Source organism: Eulemur rufifrons, chromosome 7, assembly GCF_041146395.1.
Source record: "Eulemur rufifrons isolate Redbay chromosome 7, OSU_ERuf_1, whole genome shotgun sequence".
In the NCBI taxonomy this organism is placed as follows: domain Eukaryota; kingdom Metazoa; phylum Chordata; class Mammalia; order Primates; family Lemuridae; genus Eulemur; species Eulemur rufifrons.
In genome coordinates, this window is record NC_090989.1 from 178,455,646 (window position 1) to 178,474,992 (window position 19,347).

The 19,347-nt window shown below is 35.3% G+C and overlaps 1 protein-coding gene across 1 annotated transcript in view; it reads right to left on the minus strand.

Moving 5' to 3' along the window:
- CNTN3 (contactin 3) overlaps positions 1-19,347 on the minus strand; it is a 246,561-nt gene that overhangs the window by 208,276 nt on the left and 18,938 nt on the right. Inside the window, exons 2-3 of the mRNA XM_069473823.1 lie at positions 15,389-15,515; positions 2,444-2,619 (exon numbers count right to left, since the gene is read on the minus strand). Of these exons, the coding sequence (XP_069329924.1) occupies positions 2,444-2,619; positions 15,389-15,515 (303 nt within the window). The remainder of the gene's footprint in view (positions 1-2,443; positions 2,620-15,388; positions 15,516-19,347) is intronic.

The window sequence follows — 19,347 nt, forward strand, 5'->3', positions numbered from 1 at the left end:
ATGAAATTGAAACACCAAATGAAAGTAGTAGAGGAAAGCTTGCCTCCAAGATCAAAAATAACATTTTTGAAAACTGTATCTTCAAAAGATATAAAAAGATGTGGCATCTATGAATCAGGAACAGAAAGTAATAGGAAAGAATAGGCTGAGATGGAAAGAATTTCAAGAAATGGGACAGAAAAAAAAGAAATTCAATATATAAATGATCAGTGCCTTTTAAAAATATAAATAAATTGAACATAAAACTAAAAGGTATAAAAAGGAAGCTTTCCTGAACTGTATACAAAATGTGTAAGTATAAGAAGAGAATTGTTCAAGTTCTAAGCAAAGTAAATTAAAATAGACCTAAACTTAGCTATATGCTGAAAATATATATGCTTTAAACTAAAAGAATGAAGAAAAAATAATCTCTCCATACACAATCAAATGAACCCCAAAATACAGCTCCCAAGAAACAGAAATTAACATGGCCACCTTCTTCTCCTCTTAGTAGCACTAATTCCAGAAGACAGAAGAACAACACACTTGTGATTCTCTGGCAAACAGTTCAGGGATTCAACATTTATTACCAACTAAAAGCTGTCTTCATATTTAAGGCAATAGGATGACATTCTTTAAAATGAAAGAGAATGAAATGTACCTAAATTTTTAAAATATATTAAATGTTACAAATGTTTAAAAATTTACTGAGCAATAAGAACGTGAAATGAGAAGAAGTCTGGTAGTTGTACTAAAGCCAGGTAAAACACAGATACATCACAGATTTTGGCAAGATTCTGGTTAAAAACTATATGCACATTTATAATTATTCATAAGGAGGATACTATATATATGTTTATAAATACACACATATATTCACATGTAATACATAGTACATGGTAAAAGTACATATAACATGTATATTAAAATGACATAACAATTTAAATCAATAATCATGGAAATCGTACCAAGACTGAAAAAGTATACAGAAGAGGAAAAAGAAACTAAACTCTGTTTAAAATGGAGGGAAACTGAAATAATTTAAACATAAAATTCTGGCTATTAGAGAAATATACAAAAAGTACTTTAGTAAACTTAAAGGTAACTAGTATAAACATCACATATAGCTTTCAATATATCCAGGGAAGATACAGGTTAAAAAAATAATTTGCCTACAGGAAAAAAAAAAGAGAAAGAAAACAAAGGAGAGAGGCAAATCAATGCAAAAACCAGAGTATACAGAATATAATGGCAAGAGCAAAGCTAATCCTTGTCATCATAAAAACAAAAGGCAAAAGAATAAGCCATGTATTAAATGACACATCAATTTAATAATGGCTTATGGGGGGAGCAGAAAGAGCATACTAGCTCATTACATGAACACATTCCAATTTCAGAATTACTGAGGTGTAAAGAACTAACAGAAATCTTAGATCAAGGTAATTGTGATATTCATTATATACAAAATACACAACTAAACAAAGAAAGAGATTAGCAAAAAGGAAACAAAAAGTAGAAAACAGGCAAAGATAAAAACCAATTGGGTCTCTGGTGCCAGTTCTAAACTCCCTGAAGAAAGAATGTGATTTTCTTAGGTTGGACCATGTGCTCACCCAGGTCCAATTAACAGGGTACAGATATGGCTTCCAGAGCTCAGGCTGCACAGGGGACTATGCTGCGGGTCATTTGTGAGGTCATCTGAGACAAAACCCCAAAAGGGGGGAAATATTTCCCTACATGTATTATTTTCTTCATTTTCTCATGTCGTCATTCCTTAATATTTTCAGTTTTGGCAGATGGAATTATCTAATTTAAATGTTCTTCAAGAGCAAAGACTATTTCTGACAATTCTTTCAGATCCTTTTCTAGCACAGTACAAAGAACAGAGTAGCTGCTCAACAAAAATATCCTTCACTGGATTCTTTTTTGTTACCTAAACAGAATCCTTACATAATAGTAAAATAGAACACACACTCACACACTCACATACACAGACAGACACACACACACGTGCAGGCATTTTAAGCTCTGATTTGAGCAGTATACAGAGGCAAAAAAACCAGATTGAATTGTTTTCTCAACCTATTCATTGAATTAATAAAATCCATGTATTTTTCTGAAATCCAAAATGACCACAAAATTAAGTTATATATTTTTAACACATTGACTGCCACACTAGAAAAAAAAATTGTCTTCCTTGGGGCCACGGTGTTTTATTAGGAAAATATAATAAAAACTTTGAAAACAAAACTATCCTTTCTAATTTAATGAAAAATGTGTTATTTTTTATTGTTTTCTGTGCAACTTGAAAAATAGTTCTCACTGCTCCCCAGGTGAAGAGACATGTGAAGTTACATACGCTTTACGAGGCCCCAGGCTCAAAACCAGTGTGAGTTAAATACAACTCCCATGGCAGTTGATGTGTTAAGTGTTGGCTTTTCTAGATATGTAAACACAAACTTACAGGCAAACTGGAGTTTAGCTTCTCTGCTGACAATTGTTCCAAGTGAATTTGTTGCAAAACATTGGTAACTTCCTGTATCCCTATTTCTGTTAGGGTTAATCACCACAAGATTGCCTCCATTCAACTTATAACGATGTTCCATACTCATATCAATATCACTTCCGTTCAGCTGCCATCTGTAAAACAAACATCAAGGTTTTATCCCTTCTTAGTATATTTAACTTTTTAAAAGAAGACTATATTATAAAATCTACTTTAAACATTATCCCTCTTATAAATAAAAGATGACACATACATTATTCAAGTGTTACATAACTGAAGAACAAATATGCCCAAGTACTTATCAGAAACAAAAGGTTAAACTATAGCAGAAAGTACAATAGAGCAGCATCTAGAAGTTAAAGATTTTTTTTAAAGTTTTCTGAAGAGATGAGAATAGTTTTCATCTGTTCACTGGGGGAAAAATTAGGCTAGGTCTGAACAGGCAAAGATAAAGTAGAAAGTTGTAGTAATTATCTCTGATACTTCAGGCCAATCTCATGCTGACAGTGCAAGGAGAAAAGAGCACATTTCTTTGATTTATCCAGATTGACTGAGCACATTTAATAAATTAATTGGATAAGTGCTCAACTATCCATTTCAATTTGTCTGGGTAAATACCTGTCCCCGAGGCATTCTCCACTTTTCTAAACCATCACAGTGCTCTTTACAAAACGGTACACTGTGGTAAAAGACCATAAACACCACCGAGGGCGTGTGAAAAAGTGAAGGCACCAACCCCAGAGCCATACTTAATGGGAAGCCAAAATAAAAAAGAAGAAAGAAAGAAGCTGGTTTTTAAACAAGAGTTTCTAAACTGAAACACTGAAAGTTTTTAAACTGGAAGTATACTTGACATACCAAAGTAGATTTTACCTTTATAAGTTCATTCATATCCCAAAATCTCAAGAACACATCCATTGTATAAAGTTAGGATGACCCAATTCCTACAGTAAAATTATACTGCCATCAATTCTATAAATTTCTACATATTATAACAACATTCATTTCAATTTCTCTTGGTAATAATTTTGAAAAAAAGTGGGTAACACAAAGATCACTCTATAGAGGAAGATTTCAATAAGCCAGGTGTGTGAGTTGTCACCTGTCACAAAAACTATTAATCAGCTGGATCAAAAGTAGCACCCCTTTAAATTATATCTCAGAGTTTTTCAATGATGGCATGGGTCATCAAAAAATTGTTGTATCAATAAATAAAATATGTAACTTTCACATACTATATGCTGTGGAAGCACATAAAGAGATGCAATGTGAACATCATTTCAAATGGAAGTACATGAAATTAAATGGAATATTATACAGCTGTGAACATGAGTGAACTTTATAAACATGGAAAACGCTCGCAAATAATGGTGAATAAGCAAGCAAATTAAAATACCATTCATATAAAGTTTTAAAACACTGAAAGTAATATTAAGAATTATTCTATGTGTTTTAAAAAGACATGAAAATGATAAACTTCAACATTAAGGTATTTTTTACAGCTCTCATGGAGAGAGAGTGGGATGTGTTTAGGGTACATATGGTGGGAAAGTTAGCTTTTTTATTGTTTTATTTCTTTTAAGTAGTGGTATGTGGATTTTCATCATTACGCTTTATTGTATGTCTCTATCATTTTCTACATCTGAAATAATGCATTGTAAAATTTTAATGATGAGGGGGTACAAGAAATGGGTAAGCTTATAAGTTTAGTCCCTACTGCTTAAAAAAATATTTTAATCATTTGCTCCTTTTTAAAATCAAGGCTTTCTTGATTTTTCTTTTTTAATTCACATACAAATATGCCAGATCTAAAGCTACAATTCTAATGAAAGATTAAAACAAAATTAAGAGAAAAAACTAAAGGGCCCAACTCTTTTTAACTTAAAAGAACAAAATTAGAAAGAAGCGGCAGCTGTGGCCTTTTTCATTTATGGCAGATTTCTGCCATTGGTTTTTGTTTGCTTTGCTTGTAAGAGTAGCTCTGTTATGATCCTCCATGGCAAGTTCATATTTGCATGAACATTTTAGCTCACTTTCTTCTATTTTGACTTTAACTCTGCCCTTAGAGTTTTGAAGCTGAACCATGAGCACTACGAGCCCTCCTTCATCTTACTGCTCCCCAAGTCCTAGAACTACAGAAACTCAGAAAAGGAAGGAAATAAAGAAAAACTGTCCAACCATGTTCAGTCTGGACACTCTGCACACCAGCAGCGACATCACCAGCTGAGGATTTGTTGGAAATGCAGGATCCTGGGTCCTACCCCACATCTGCTGCATCAGAATCGCATCTTCATGAGATCCCCAAGTGTTTAAGGTGCACATTCAGGCCTGAGAAGAACTGATCTATCCCCATTCCCAACAAGCTACCATGACTGCCTGTGGCAGACACAGGCAGAAATGAACTCCTCCCTCTCAATTTAGCTGATTTCGTATTTAACAACTCTGATTAGAAAGCTCTTTTTTCCTTCTTTCCTTTTCTCCTTCCTTCCCTCTTTCCTTCCTTCCTCCCACCTGCTCTCTGAGTCAGTCAGTGAAAAAAAATTATTGAGTGCCAATAAATAAAGCAATTTTCAAGGTTCTAAAGTTGTGATAAAATGTCCTTGCCCTCAGGGAGCTCGTGTTTTCACAGAGATTTTTTTTTTTTCTAGTTTCTTAGCTTCTGCCGCCACCCTCACCACCACCCCCAGGCTGTTGCCAGACCTTTCATATAACAACATAAGGAAAAGATATGGGATTCAGGACCAAGTGCTCATTGGCTTTTCACTGGACTCGCTCATTGGACTCACCCCTCATCAGCTACATGACTGTGGGCAAATTACTTAACTCCCCTGAACATAAATTTTTAACGTGGGAAATGAAGAGAATTCCATCTTTTTCACAGGCTTGTTCCATAGATTTTGTGTAGACAGTGTATGCGAAGCCCTCAGATCAGTGTTTCCATGAGGAAGGCATTCAACAAATGAGTAGACACCACTGTTACTATGGGCGGAAGCTCCATCCAAGTGTGCAAACCCATCTGCTCCACTGGCTTTTCTTTTAGTCCATTCCCATCAAGCACATGTTGGTTATATTTCATTTCATTGATGAAATATTGTCTCCTCTTATGTGGAACTGATTGTGACTTTCACATGTGGCTTGTCCGCACTGGTATCTGCCCTGAGATGTCAGTGCAAGTGAAATCAGACACATACTGGCCTTGACCTTTAAAGAATAAATCTGACAGTAAATTACAAGTGGGCAGGTTTAATTTTTAAGCTGCAAATGGCCTGTCGGTTACTAAGTGTGTAAATGCTTGCAGTGAGAAAAACTCCTCTAAACTCAAATCAGGAACGATGGAGTTAATTTCAAACTCTTTTGAATGGAAGACTCAGACTCTCGCGACAAAAGGAGGTTGTGTGTTTGTTACCTAAGAAGTGCATTTTGTATAGGGGAAAAAAGCATTTTAGCTCAGGGGTCAGAATGTTTATGGCCTGACTAAGCATGTCTGATGGCTTCATTCGAAAATTGTGTTTTTGTCTTTAGCTGATGAATAATCAAGGTACAGTGGCTATATGGAAAATTGTAAAGATAAATAAAATATAGAGAAGCACTTCTTGCCTATTTAATAGCTGGAAAGATTTAAAAGACTATGAAGTATGTGGGAAAATACTTTATTTCATTAGGTGTCTAAGATCTAAAAGCTATCATCCTAACATTTTGACTACAGAACCAAAATGGAAAAGGTCGTTCCATTATGCATAAATGCTTTCTCACTGCCTTTAGCTAGGTCTTCATCATACAGACACAATCCTTAGATTATGTCACTATGTGAAAAGCCAAAAACTATTCTCTTTTAAATATGTTTCTGTTATGCCAAAAACATTAGTGCATTTGTTTTAGCAAACTCTTCAGAGCTAAGACATACTTGAGATAACTTAAAGGATGTTAATTTTCTTTTAACAAAACAATATAATTATTTTTCTCCTTCCTAGCACTATTCATCATTGAACGGAACTCATCCCCAGGAGATATAAAATTTCTCAAAATCTTATTAAACATTGATTGTTTTTCCTCTCGTTGAAAATATGTGAATTTAGAAAAAGCTGTCTTTGTTTAAACTCTGAAATGCATAAGTAATTTCTGGGCCTAAGGTCCAAAGGTTATTTTATCCTGAGAAACAAAATAGTGTATCTAAGTTCCTAATGCAAAATATTCATATTTGGACCTGATTTCTAAGTATGTCTCATATTTTCATCTGCATAAGAAATATTCAGGAAAACTGATGGCATATGTAGTTGCTTCATTCACAAAGTATGTGCCCAATAAATATTCAAATTAGACTCATTTTCTTTGTGGGAAACTGTAATCCAACTGTTCAGGCTTCATGAATACAACACTTAGTAGTAAGGTGTGACAGGTAAATGGCACACTCAGGTCATAAATTTGGGAAGCTTTTAAAAGTAGATACTGACTTTTGGTTTTGCATATTCATAATTTTTTATGAAAGTTACAAATTTCTTTTTTTATCAAGGAATTTTAAAGCTCACCAGAACTCTAAGTATCAGAATGAAATCTTTTTGAAATATGGAAATTATTTAAAACTACATAAAATATATTTGCATACCCAAATTCCATTCCAAAAGGCTTAATGCAGTGATCTGGAGCAAAAGAAGCCAGCCCCGTGGCTCTTGGGGCTACATATACCAGCATTTTAATCATATAACATTTACATTGTGCTCCAGAAGCAGACTAACCTTGTAGCTTTAGCTCGGTGGTAAATGTCATAAGATTAAGCACCTTTGCATAATCATCATGTTGTAACACTCCTGAATGATAAGTTCACTGTCAGCTTTCAGAGTTCAAACGCTCATTCTACACGAATTAGGATTTGCTTTTAGAATCACAAGTGAGAAATGGTTTATTACTCGTATTTGACTGATCTACTGATTCTCAATGAGCTCTCATCCCCTTGAACTGGTTCGTGTGGAGGTTCTATGTAAACTTGTGTCTGGGCCAGTAACTAGAGATGAATACTTGGGGTGCTAGAATTAGAAGTCCTGGGCTACTGACCTACCTGAGGCCATGTGCCTTGATCAATCCATTTTTTCTAAATCTTAGTTACATCCTCTACACAACAGGCAGACTACTAGGCAGGTAGGCACTGAGACAATTGGGCCAAACCTAATATAACAATGGTGGCAGTCTATGGCAGACTTCCACCTAAAAATAATCTGAATACAATTTATGTAAAACAGCTACATGCCCTTGGGCCAATAATCTTTGAATATTGTATATAAAGCATAAAGTGCATAACATAGGAGATATTTCAAAACTGGCAATTACTACTGCTAAATGATGAAAACTATGTTACTTTCAGAAAATAAACTAAAACATCACTGGCTAAAGGTATATGAATCATTGCTTTCCAATACAAGAACTAACTACATGTGAGAGAGAGAAAGAGAATGAGTGTGTGTGTGTGTGTGTGTGTGTGTAAACACAAATTCACATAATAATGAGTTAAATCAGTATAAAAAGCCTAAATTCTCAGGGTTGAACGTGCTTTTCAAAACATATAAACTCCACTGGATGACAACTATTTTAGTCACTGCTGAATTTCCACCATGAGGCATCATGCTTGGTACATAGTGGGCACTAGTAGAAGTTTCCTGAATAAAGTAATCTAATTCTACCCTCTGCTAACCATAATTAACCTCCATACATGGTCATCCATATTGTCAATCCACTATCTCAAAGATAGGGAATTAATTAATGTATCATTATTTTCAGTTACCTTACTAGTTCTTATTTATTTACCATACTAGGTATTATGGGATATGGCAACCTCTTACACAAAATCACACTAGTATGGAATAACAATAATGAATATAAACACAGACATATTTTGTTGTCAGTATAATTTAAGGCATCAAGCTCTAAACTGAGTCTTTCACTTGAACTTGGTAATAAAGTTAGAGAACATCACAATTTGAAATTGGAGCTAACAAAACTGAAAATAAATCGAATGACTTCAGGTAGTTTCGAAAATAATCCCTAAATATAAATCCCTTCACAATGGATTATATAAAGTTCTATTCCTTTGGGATATCTACTCTATCACACAAAATCTTGTGAGGACGATGGAAATCTAAACAATATTCTGGAGAAAAAGAAATGTCACATTTTAGAGCTCAACATAAACCAAAGCAGAAAGAACAAAATAACAATTACTAAAATCTTTTGGGGGCTGGGTTTGGGTTTGGGAAATATGCCCACACTAAACACTTGTTAAATCAACAGGCAATACTTTATTTTGGGTTTGACGGGAAAATTAGAAATTTAATCACAGAAGCAATTTATGGTTTTAGATGCGGCTTTCAAGTTAATAAGCAAATGCATTTGTGTTCAAATGCAATGTTTGTTAATATGTTTACTGAAGTGATGAGAATAATTGTAGCCTTTGAAAGAATGAATGTCTGAATTTGCATATTCAATACTTTATCCAAAAATAACTAGTTAGGCTTCAGCAATAATTGCTAAAGATCTAAATGAGTTACACTGCAATGCTCGTTTTCTTTTTTTTAAATTGAGTTTTTAAAATGTGTTTTATGACATAGATTCCAATTTCTCACTCATTGATAAATTTTAAAAACACACACACACACACACACACACACACGCACTGGGATTACAAACAACTGTTCAGTTTACATATTTATAGCCTAATTCAAATTAATCAGAAATTGTTTTAAATTATTCCAGGGAGAGTTATAGAGGATGCTTGCTATTGTTGTCTTCGCTGCATCCATTTTCTCTCTCCCTGGTAGCAGCTCCCTCATTCTGCTTTGAAGAGGCCACTGCTTATGTGACCCCAGCCTGGCCAAAGAGAACATTTCTATGTCTCAGGCCTTACTGATTGGCTAAAGGTGTGGATATGGCCCAACTAATTTAACTTGTGATTGATCAGCATGTATATATCCTTTCTTCTTACCCCACTGAAAAATTACAAGAAAGAGGAATAAAAAAGACGTGGTTTATTTTGTTATACTACCACCTGTAGTGTCTAAAATCTAACCTTCCTATTTCTGCTGCATGTTGACTGCTGACAACATTAGCTATGTTTTTCTGTTTTTCTGACACCATTTGGGGCTTTTAATGACCCAAATAGGAAAGATGCCCTCTTCTTCCAGTTGATTTTATGGGGAGGATATAAATAGCCTGGAGTTCCAGGCACCCATCTTTGTCACCTTAAGGCCATTTGTCTTAAAATGGAGCCAAAAGAGAAGATTCAATCCAAACTTAAGAATATCCTATAGAATAACCTATTGACTACTTTTGACTCTGTGCTCCTTCATGACATTCTTGAATCCTGAAATATGATCCAATCCCAAATTCTCTTTATTTATTTTCCCCACCTTGTGAACTTCATTTCAGTTTTTTTTCATGCTACCAACTGAGCATTTGCTCTTCTGCTGGGCATTTGTAATGTAAGGATGAAGAACCCACTATTTCCACCTCTAAGGGAGTTACAGTTACCAGAGCAATCCCATTTCATTGTGATAAGCTTTATCATAGAAGCAGGTTGGGATGCAATGGGTATGCACATTGTTGGAATACAGAATCCAGCGTTGAGAAGGTCAAGAGGCACCCTGGGAGGGACAGTAGTGCAGCCAAGCTTAAACTGCCCTGAAAAAGTTGCATTTACCTCTGCTTGCCTCAAACACTATAGATATTCTTTATTTTTTATGTTTGGCCATCGTTCCAACCATGTGAATATTTCATTGCTCATAGTGGTTGATTGGAGCTGTGGGGACCAGAGAGAGCTCACTAGCTGGAGAAGTCAGGATGCTGAAAGGAGTTGAAAACTGGGCTGAGAAATGTGGCAAAAAAGGATTACATTTCTCTAAGGGCCAACAGAGTTTAGAGGGACAATAACTCTTATTTGCCTTGAGGCATAAAAGTAAAGTAACCGTGACCACAAATCTTACTGACCAATAAGGAATATGTAAGAGACAAATTGCATATAATCAAAATTATATGTAAGAATATATTTCATATATTGTCATTCTATGTTATGATATAGAATATAAAATATATAGCACATATACTACATATGTATTATATATTCTAAAAATGGAACATATATAGTACACATATAAAATTTATAGCATATACTTAATGCATATACATACAGCCAAATATAGTACCATGCATAGTACTCTGCTCATATGTAGATATATATTACTATGTGCATATATATAGACAAGAAATAAATTAAGATGTCCTTACATCTACTCCTTAAGCAGAATTTAGTGTATTATTTTATTTTCCCCTTCTATCTTACACAGAATCCATTTAGTTGACTCTCAGTAAATTAAATATGTGCAGGATGTAACATATTTAATGTCATATTATAGGAAGCCAAGTTTAAGGGCAACTATGGCCAGGAAAGACCTCTACTTTGCAATGGTATTTAGCACTTAGAACTTGTGTATCCAAGACTCCTTATGCTGTACTTTATTAAAATAGCTTACTTGTTCTATAGAGCTGGAAGAGAATGATGTCCTGGTCACTTCTTTGTGGAGAGAGAACAATGAAAGTGCACTTATAGAAAAGATTTGTGGATCCAGGAGTCAGTCTGGAACTTTCTGCAAGCCTAGACATGTTCATCTATGCTGTTCAGTACAGTAAGCTACTAGCCACATGTGGCTACATAGTACTTAAAAAGATACTGCTGTGACTGAGGAAATGAATTTTTAATTTAACTGATTAACATTCCAAGAGCCACATGCACCTACTGGCTACCATATTGGACAGCACAGCTCTAAAGTCTCAAGCTAGACTAAAAGTTGAAAACACAAAGCCCACATGGGCCACATTCAGCTCTTAAGACTCATTTTCTTTGGCCTAGATTTTGTCAAAAAAGAAAAGCAGACTTAACACTAAAATTAGAGAGATTCCAAAATGAAAATATCTGAATTTTAAACATCTCTTAAAAAGCTTTTGCAGGACTGACCCAGGATTCCTGGAGAGCAACAATCAGCCAGTGCTGAGAAGCAGTTGTGACTATTTAATAAAAGGCTTAGAGATGAAGGTTTGACAGTTGCTAGTCATTGTCCGTGTGTCTATTCTGTATGTTCTTCAGGCAGGCTGACCTCATGTGGTCTTATCACTTGCCTGGTCCCTATTGGCAAATACATTTTTTACCCCTGTCTCCCCCAAATATGAGGTTCCTTTAAATGCCATCAGCAACAATGACCTGAGATCTTCCTCTTTGGGGTCTTTCATCTTAGCATTAGTTCATTGGGCATTTCTAATGCCATGAAAAGATGAAAGCCTTTCCCATTTAGCAAAGTATTAATACTTCCACAGAGTAACATCTCTCAGCACCGTCAGCAACTACAATGAGACTGAATACTAATTAACCTTTAAATACAGGCTTTGGGGCTCAAGCAGGGAAGTGCAGAAGAATGAATAAAATTCTCAATTAAACCCTAACACAAGTAATTTCTCTTGAGAATTTTTGAACTTTAGGATTTCTAATACGACCAATTAAGAGTTCTTTTTACCCAATGGGATTAAAACAAAGACAAGATCTCTCATCACACAAGTTTTCCTCAGTCTACAGGGCAGGCTCTGGGCTTTCAAAGACGTTCTTTTATAAGACTTTTTAACTTTATTGTGAATCTTTAGAAACAGGTTTGGATTGCCTTTAACAATTCACATGACCCCCTAAGTTTCCTTCTTGGCAGACTCTGTTTCTACCTCTCTCTCTCTCTCTCTCTCTCTGTCCATACACATATATATATAATACATATACATTTATACTTATTAATACATATTAAAACATTCTTTCTCTGATTTCACGTAAAAAAATAAATCCCCAATATTTTTATGTCCTCAATATCATTACATATTTATGCTATTTATCTGCAATTGTTGAATGATAATTTAAAAAAATAAGAAAAAGCAAGCATAATTTATTCTGGATCATTTAAAGAGTCATGTGGAATATTACCTACTAGACTATTAAAGTCAAAAGCTAGAAAAAAATCAGGCCATAAATGAAGGTGTCATCTAAATAGATAAATCTGTAATTGCAACTCACATTATTCTATACTCTGTTTACTCCATTGATACAATCTATTTCCTTCACAGATAACATGAATAACAGATGTTATTAATAACATTAATAATGTTTCTTGTTCTAGGGAAGTCCAAGATTTTCCAGAACTAAAAGCAGCTCCCTTATGCTTTTCCAGGTCTCAGTTTCTATTGGTTATAAACCTTTAGTTTAAGTGAAATTTTTTTTACCTTTTTTTTTTAATTTTTTTTTTATTTCAGCTTATTATGGGGGTACAAAAGTTCAGGTTGTATATATGGCCCATGCCCCCCTCCATCCGCCTGAGTCAGAACTTCAAGCATGTCCATTCCCCAGACAGTGCGCATCACACTCAACAAGTAGGTATTCTTAACTTTAGAAAATCTTTGAAGCTGTAAATGAAGGTGTCTGCTCTGTTTGGCTACAAACCAAAAATTTTCAAACAATGCCTAGCATGTTAAATTTCTTCATTTATCAAACTTAAAGGTAATAAATCAATCTCCTAGTTTCAGTTACAGATTTTGCTTAAATCGCAACATATAAATACCAGGATGATATCCCAGGACATATAATAAAACAGAAAAATCATTGTGTAAAAAGAAAAACCTCTTCATCAACATCTTATGTATGTTATTAATCCATTTAAACAGACTCCACAGCAGGTATACAAAGACATAATTACAACAAAAGGCTATTTCTGGATTTCCAAGCTCAAGACATTTGGTTATTTGCTAAAACTCTACAAACATAATTAATCCAGTCATTTAAAAATACACTTCTCTATCACTAAATCTCATATCTTGACAAGTTTTAAGCTGTAAAATTTACCGCCAAATTATTCATAAGATAAATGCCAGGAAATACAACTTTACTGACAACAGAAAAACAGCCCACACGAGTCATTCACATGGAATCTTTATCATATTTATAGCCAGGTCTATAAGAATAATCTTCTATTTCAGGAAGAAACAAACAGATGCATTTAGAAAGTGTTGGACTGGCTTACAAAATGTTAGAAAAAATATTTCCAGGATAATGTCTTGTTAAGCTGATTGGCTCAATTTTCCCCTAAAGAAGAAAATATTTCCAGATGCTGAATAAGCTTATGTTTGGTTAATTGAACTAGCTCATAACATACAGTTTTCTTGTTTTTTTTTTTTTTAATACTCTGTTGCAATTTTCTTATTTCTATAGGGAAAAGTGGGGGCCGAAGGAAAACTCTCATTCTCACCTTTATCACTTCTGACCAGTAACATGGAATTATGATGTTTATTTTGTTGAAGTACACAGCAGGGGCTCAATAAATAGGTTGTTGGACATTGTTGAAGAACACTGACCTTGCTGACTTTCATATACAAAAATACATAGGTCTATCTTCTAAGCCAATCCAGACCCAATTTAACTATGACTGTCAGCTTCAATTATTTATATGGTTTAAGAGAACAATACAAGTTCAATAAGAGCTACATTACCACTCTACAAACATTTAGAATTTTATTAACATACACTGAAGTTTGCTTGTTCTGCAGACTGTAGAAAAGGTTTTGCCAAGCAAACTAATACTGTAAATAGAGTTTTTGAAGCAGATGCTCACAGTACTTAAAGAGCATGTTGTTTTGAAGGTGCCTTGAGCACTCTCTTGCAACTGCTTACATGAAAGCAGCGTATGTTATTTATAAATAATTCATCTCTTCATTATTGTGGGTCCCCCAAGCACCCCTAAGAGTAGAAACTGTTAATCTTGAGTTATTTAATAAAATAAATACTCATTCCATCCAAATAATCCATCATCATTCCCAAAATGGTAATATTTTTATCTTCAGGTGGTGGTTCAGTTTTTTGTTTTTCTTTTTTTTTTTTTTTTTTTTTTTTTGAGACAGAGTCTCACTCTGTTGCCCAGGCTAGAGTGAGTGCCGTGGCGTCAGCCTAGCTCACAGCAACCTCAAACTCCTGGGCTCAAGCAATCCTCCTGTCTCAGCCTCCCGAGTAGCTGGGACTACAGGCATGCACCACCATGCCTGGCTAATTTTTTCTATATATATTTTTAGCTGTCCATATAATTTCTTTCTATTTTTAGTAGAGATGGGGTCTCGCTCTTGCTCAGGCTGGTCTCGAACTCCTGAGCTCGAACGATCCGCCCACCTCGGCCTCCCAGAGAGCTAGGATTACAGGCGTGAGCCACCGCGCCCGGCCTTTCTTTTTTCTTTATACCGTTCTGTGATGTTTGAAAGTTTTCAGTGAACAGATATTGTTTACATAATCTTAAAAATATAGACTATAGACTTTAACATGATAAAAATTTAATAAATGAGATCTATTTCCTCTTCAAAAATAGTTAAAATGACTTTAGTAAGAATATATTTTCTTCTTGAATACTTAATGAACCTCTAAACACATACCCAGTAAAATGGTAGAGGAAGAAAAGAGGGACATGGAATTATGTTTTTTTTACTATTATTTCAAATTAACCTTTAAAACATACCTAATTTCACCCCCACAATGGATGTGTTCTTGAAAACTACATGTAAATCCAAGTTTATAAATTAAATTGCACTATAAATCTATGAAAAGACACTGTTTAAGAGATTCTACCATGTTTTTTTCTTTAATCAAGAAATATAACTATAAAGTCAATAATCAATCAAATATATGCTATAAGGATTCAAATGTTCACATAGCAGATCTGTTGAATATATCATACAACTACCATTTCACATTTTATTTCTTACTGATGGCATAAATATATTGAAGCAAAAAAATTCACAATTGCCACATAGTTGTTTTTTTTTTTTTAATTTGAATTTTCAAACTTTCCACTGTACCTGTAATGAGGTGAAGGGTTGCCTCTTGCTTCACAATTTAAAGTTATTTTTTTATCCTCTGAACCAACAGAGAAAATGCTGTTGCTGGGCTCTTTGATAAACACAGGGCCTTGTAAGAGAAGCTCACCTATATGGGTAGGAGACATCCAAAAAATAATAATAATAAGTAAAAGGTATTGAAAAGCTGTATTCTAGAATTGAAGAAGAAAAATGAGCAACTAGTGTGTGCTCTTAAAAAAAATCCAGTATTGCTCTATTTGTCCACAAAGCAACACACTCTGTAGGTAATGTTTTGTTAAGGAGAATCAGGTAAACCATTCTTAGCAGCAACTCTAAGAGAATGAAAGTCAGCATAAAAAATATTGCCATATAATACGATCAGTTCAAACTATAAAGAAGGCTGTAGTAATTACTTTTTATAAAAAATAAACTATACCTACATGTTCAGTGGCTAATAAACTATTACACTAAGCTTTTCTGTCATAAGCCTCTTTGCAAAACTAAAGCTCAATTCAAAACCAGTTGAACACCTGAGCATTGTCTTTCTCATAAAATCTGTTTGGCATGTAAATCTTAAGGTTGACAATACTATTTTCCCATTTGGAACTAAAAACACTTAATATTTGTTGGGATTCCCATTTTATTACTAACAAATTGAAAAGAAGGGTACAGCACTGAACAAGTGTCTTTTTAAAGTATTTCTACTTTTGGTTAAGAGAACTTGAACATCCTCTGAGGAGAATTTCCACATGCACACAAAAAACAAAAATCTCTCTTATACAATGAGTTTTAAAAAGAACAAGATAATGCCACCACCAAATGCTTATGAGAATGCAGTTGTATAATCTTTGCCAGAGCATTTTGGAAAACAAACAAATTCACAGAAGAAAAAAAAGCTCTTTACTATCCTATCTTGGAAAGCTCAGCAAAATTGCAGAGGAGTGTCCATTGAACCAGAGAATGAATAAACACACTAAGAGACAAAGAGAGTCCGTGTATAGCTAGACAAAACGAGATCAAAAAGCAGCAAAAAAGGTCCTAAAACTATGCACTTACATTTCAGCTACTTCAAAGAGCACGAACATTAATAAAAATATTTACCATAACAGGAATAAAATGATAACACTACAATTAAAATAATCATGAGAATGATAAAACAGCAGCAGCTGCAACTACTGAGTAAATCCTGCATCCCCAGATCTGTTCATTAATCCCCACAATGCGCTACGAGGTAAATACCATAATCCCCACGTGCAAAAGAGGAATGCTGAGCCAAAGAGTAGTAGTTAGGTGACACGAGCAAGTTCATGCAGCATTTTCTACAGTCCATGCAGGGACACCCTCTTGACTTTTGCACAAAGAGTTTGGCCTTGCCCTAGGTCTGGCCTGTGTCCCTGGCTTCTAGGAGGTGATTTATGTCATAGCTGATGAGAAAATCTTTGTTTAAGGCTAAGACTGGCCATTCTCAATAGTCTTGGATCTTAGGATGGGGCCAGCCACAATACTGTAGTCTTGGGTTAGGGGACTGGCCACATCAGAAAAACTAACCATGTGACTATGGGCAGGGGATTTGGGTCACATGATATCAGCTAACCTGGAGATTGAGCTCAACCATGTGTGCAATCAATAAGTCATGCCTACATAATGAAGCCCCGATAAAAGCTTTGGACACCAAGGCTCAGTGAGCTTGCCTGGTTGGCAATATTCCTTGTATATTGTCATACCTCAATGCTGGGAGGGCAACACAACATGAGGACAACAAAAGCTTAGCATTTGGAACCTTCCAGACTCTGCCCTATGTGTCTCTTCCTTTGGCTGATTTTAGTATGGATTCTTTCTCTGTAATAAACCATGCTTGTGAGTATAATAGCTTTCAGTGACTTCTGTCAGTCCTAGCAGATTATCAAAATTGAGAGGGGTCTGGGAGCCTCCTGAACTTGCAGTTAGTGTTAGAAGTGAGGGCAATCCTGGGGACTGTGCCCTCACACCTCACAGTTTTGCTAACTCATGGCAACTTTCCACCGCAATATCATGCAACTCACCCTTTCTAATCCCTACCACTCTTTAGGAGAGCTGCTTCCTATCCCTCTTAGGCCCCTGATCTGTACCTGGTCATTACTTTTACCTGTAAGGGGAAAATGCCACAAGGAAAAAGGCTTCTGCATCCCTTTGTGGGAAAGGACAACCTCCAAAAGAAATGGATTTTAAAATAGCTACTAACACCCCTAATTGAAAAGAACCAATATTGTCATTTTCTTGATGTTTGCTCCTTGACCAATTTGCTGCACAGAAATAATAAATACAAACAAAAACAACAATCTGTTCTACTAATTGAATGTATTGCCCTAGAAAGTTGAAAATACTACTGACTTCTCTTTGTAGGTATTTGTATATATGGTAGATTTTTCATAGCATTTTTCTAGTGTAATATCTTCTGATTCACTTCTGATGACATATATTTTATTCATTTATGAGATGGCATGGCAACATCTTTCTGACAAACTCTTATGTATATGGAGCTTGAAAGCAATAATACCTTAACATAAGGGTATAAATTTAGAAATGACAGATAAGTTGGGGAGAAAAACCAGAAGAAAAAAGACTAGGTAGAGATAAGAAGATTTAAATGAAAAAGGCAAAGAGAGGTGTTTTCTAAAATTTCCTACAAGTGATCCCAATAAAAACTCAAATGTCCATCCCATCATGATCTAATAAAAGTCAAGTCCCCAAAATGATATGATATTTCTTGTCCAGAGATGACTATTAATTTTAGATAAAGGTGTTAAATAACTAGAAGCATTTTCTTCTGAGACCCTTTTGAGAGAAGGATAATAACACTTAATGTGCTAACATTCACTGAATGTTTACCATGTGCCAGGCATACTAAGCTATTTAGAGTCCCTTCTTCCTGTATCCCAGGCTACCTCTGATCCCATCTCCTACTCTCTGAGGTCTAGCCACCTTGTCCCTGTTTCTGCTTCCCAGGTATGCTGAGCTTGCTGTCACCTTTGGGCTCACCCACTTGTTATTCTTGTGCTCTGGTTTCTTTTTCATTCAGAACTTAGCAGAAATGTCATTTGCTCAGCTTAAAGGTGACACCCCCATCTAAAGTCATTTCGCATCTCTCATTCCGACCAGTCACAGACACATCAAAGCACATCTCACCATCTCACTGGCTGTCTCTAGAGTAACACCACACATACTTATTTACATGTTCATTATTTATTTGTATCTAATTCATAGCTGAATCCCAGCTCCCAGAACATGGTGGAGATTCAATATTCTTCCATTGAGTGAATGAGTAAGATGAATGAAACAATTCTCACAATGACTTCATTTAAGGAAGACACTAGTTTGAAACTGGTGATTGATAAAGCTCAGATTTTAATTCCAGAGCTGGTGTTCCTACTTCGTGTGTTGTTTGGCCTCCCCAGGAGAAGTGGGGCACAGACAGATTAAATAACCTGACCGTGGTAACAGGGCCTCTTGGGGGAGGACCTGGCCTCACGTTCTTGGTTTATTTCCCTTTCCATGAAACCACACTGTTCTTAATATGGTCAGAAGAGAAAATTAACCACTGGCCTGCTTTTTTTCAACTTGAATATTTCCTGATGACACTGGAGTTAACAGCCTGTGAGGCACATTCCCACCATTTCTGAAATTTAAGGCTCCTAAAGGCTTTCAGACCATCAGCAGCCATCGGGACCCTCCAACTACTCGTAGAAAATAAAAACCAAATGTGACAGGTCGGTGTGCGCTTCATACTCAGAAAAGAGACAAAGGCCACTGGAGCTTGCTTCACTGGAATAAAACAGGTGATGGGAGACTCTGGGGTTTAATGTTCCAGTCTCTTGCCAGCAATATAAACTGAAAAGGAACAGATTCTGAAATCTTTGCTAATCTAAAAGAAATTAGCCAACATTTTCTTCAAAACGAATTTTGATCCTCGAAAGGACAGA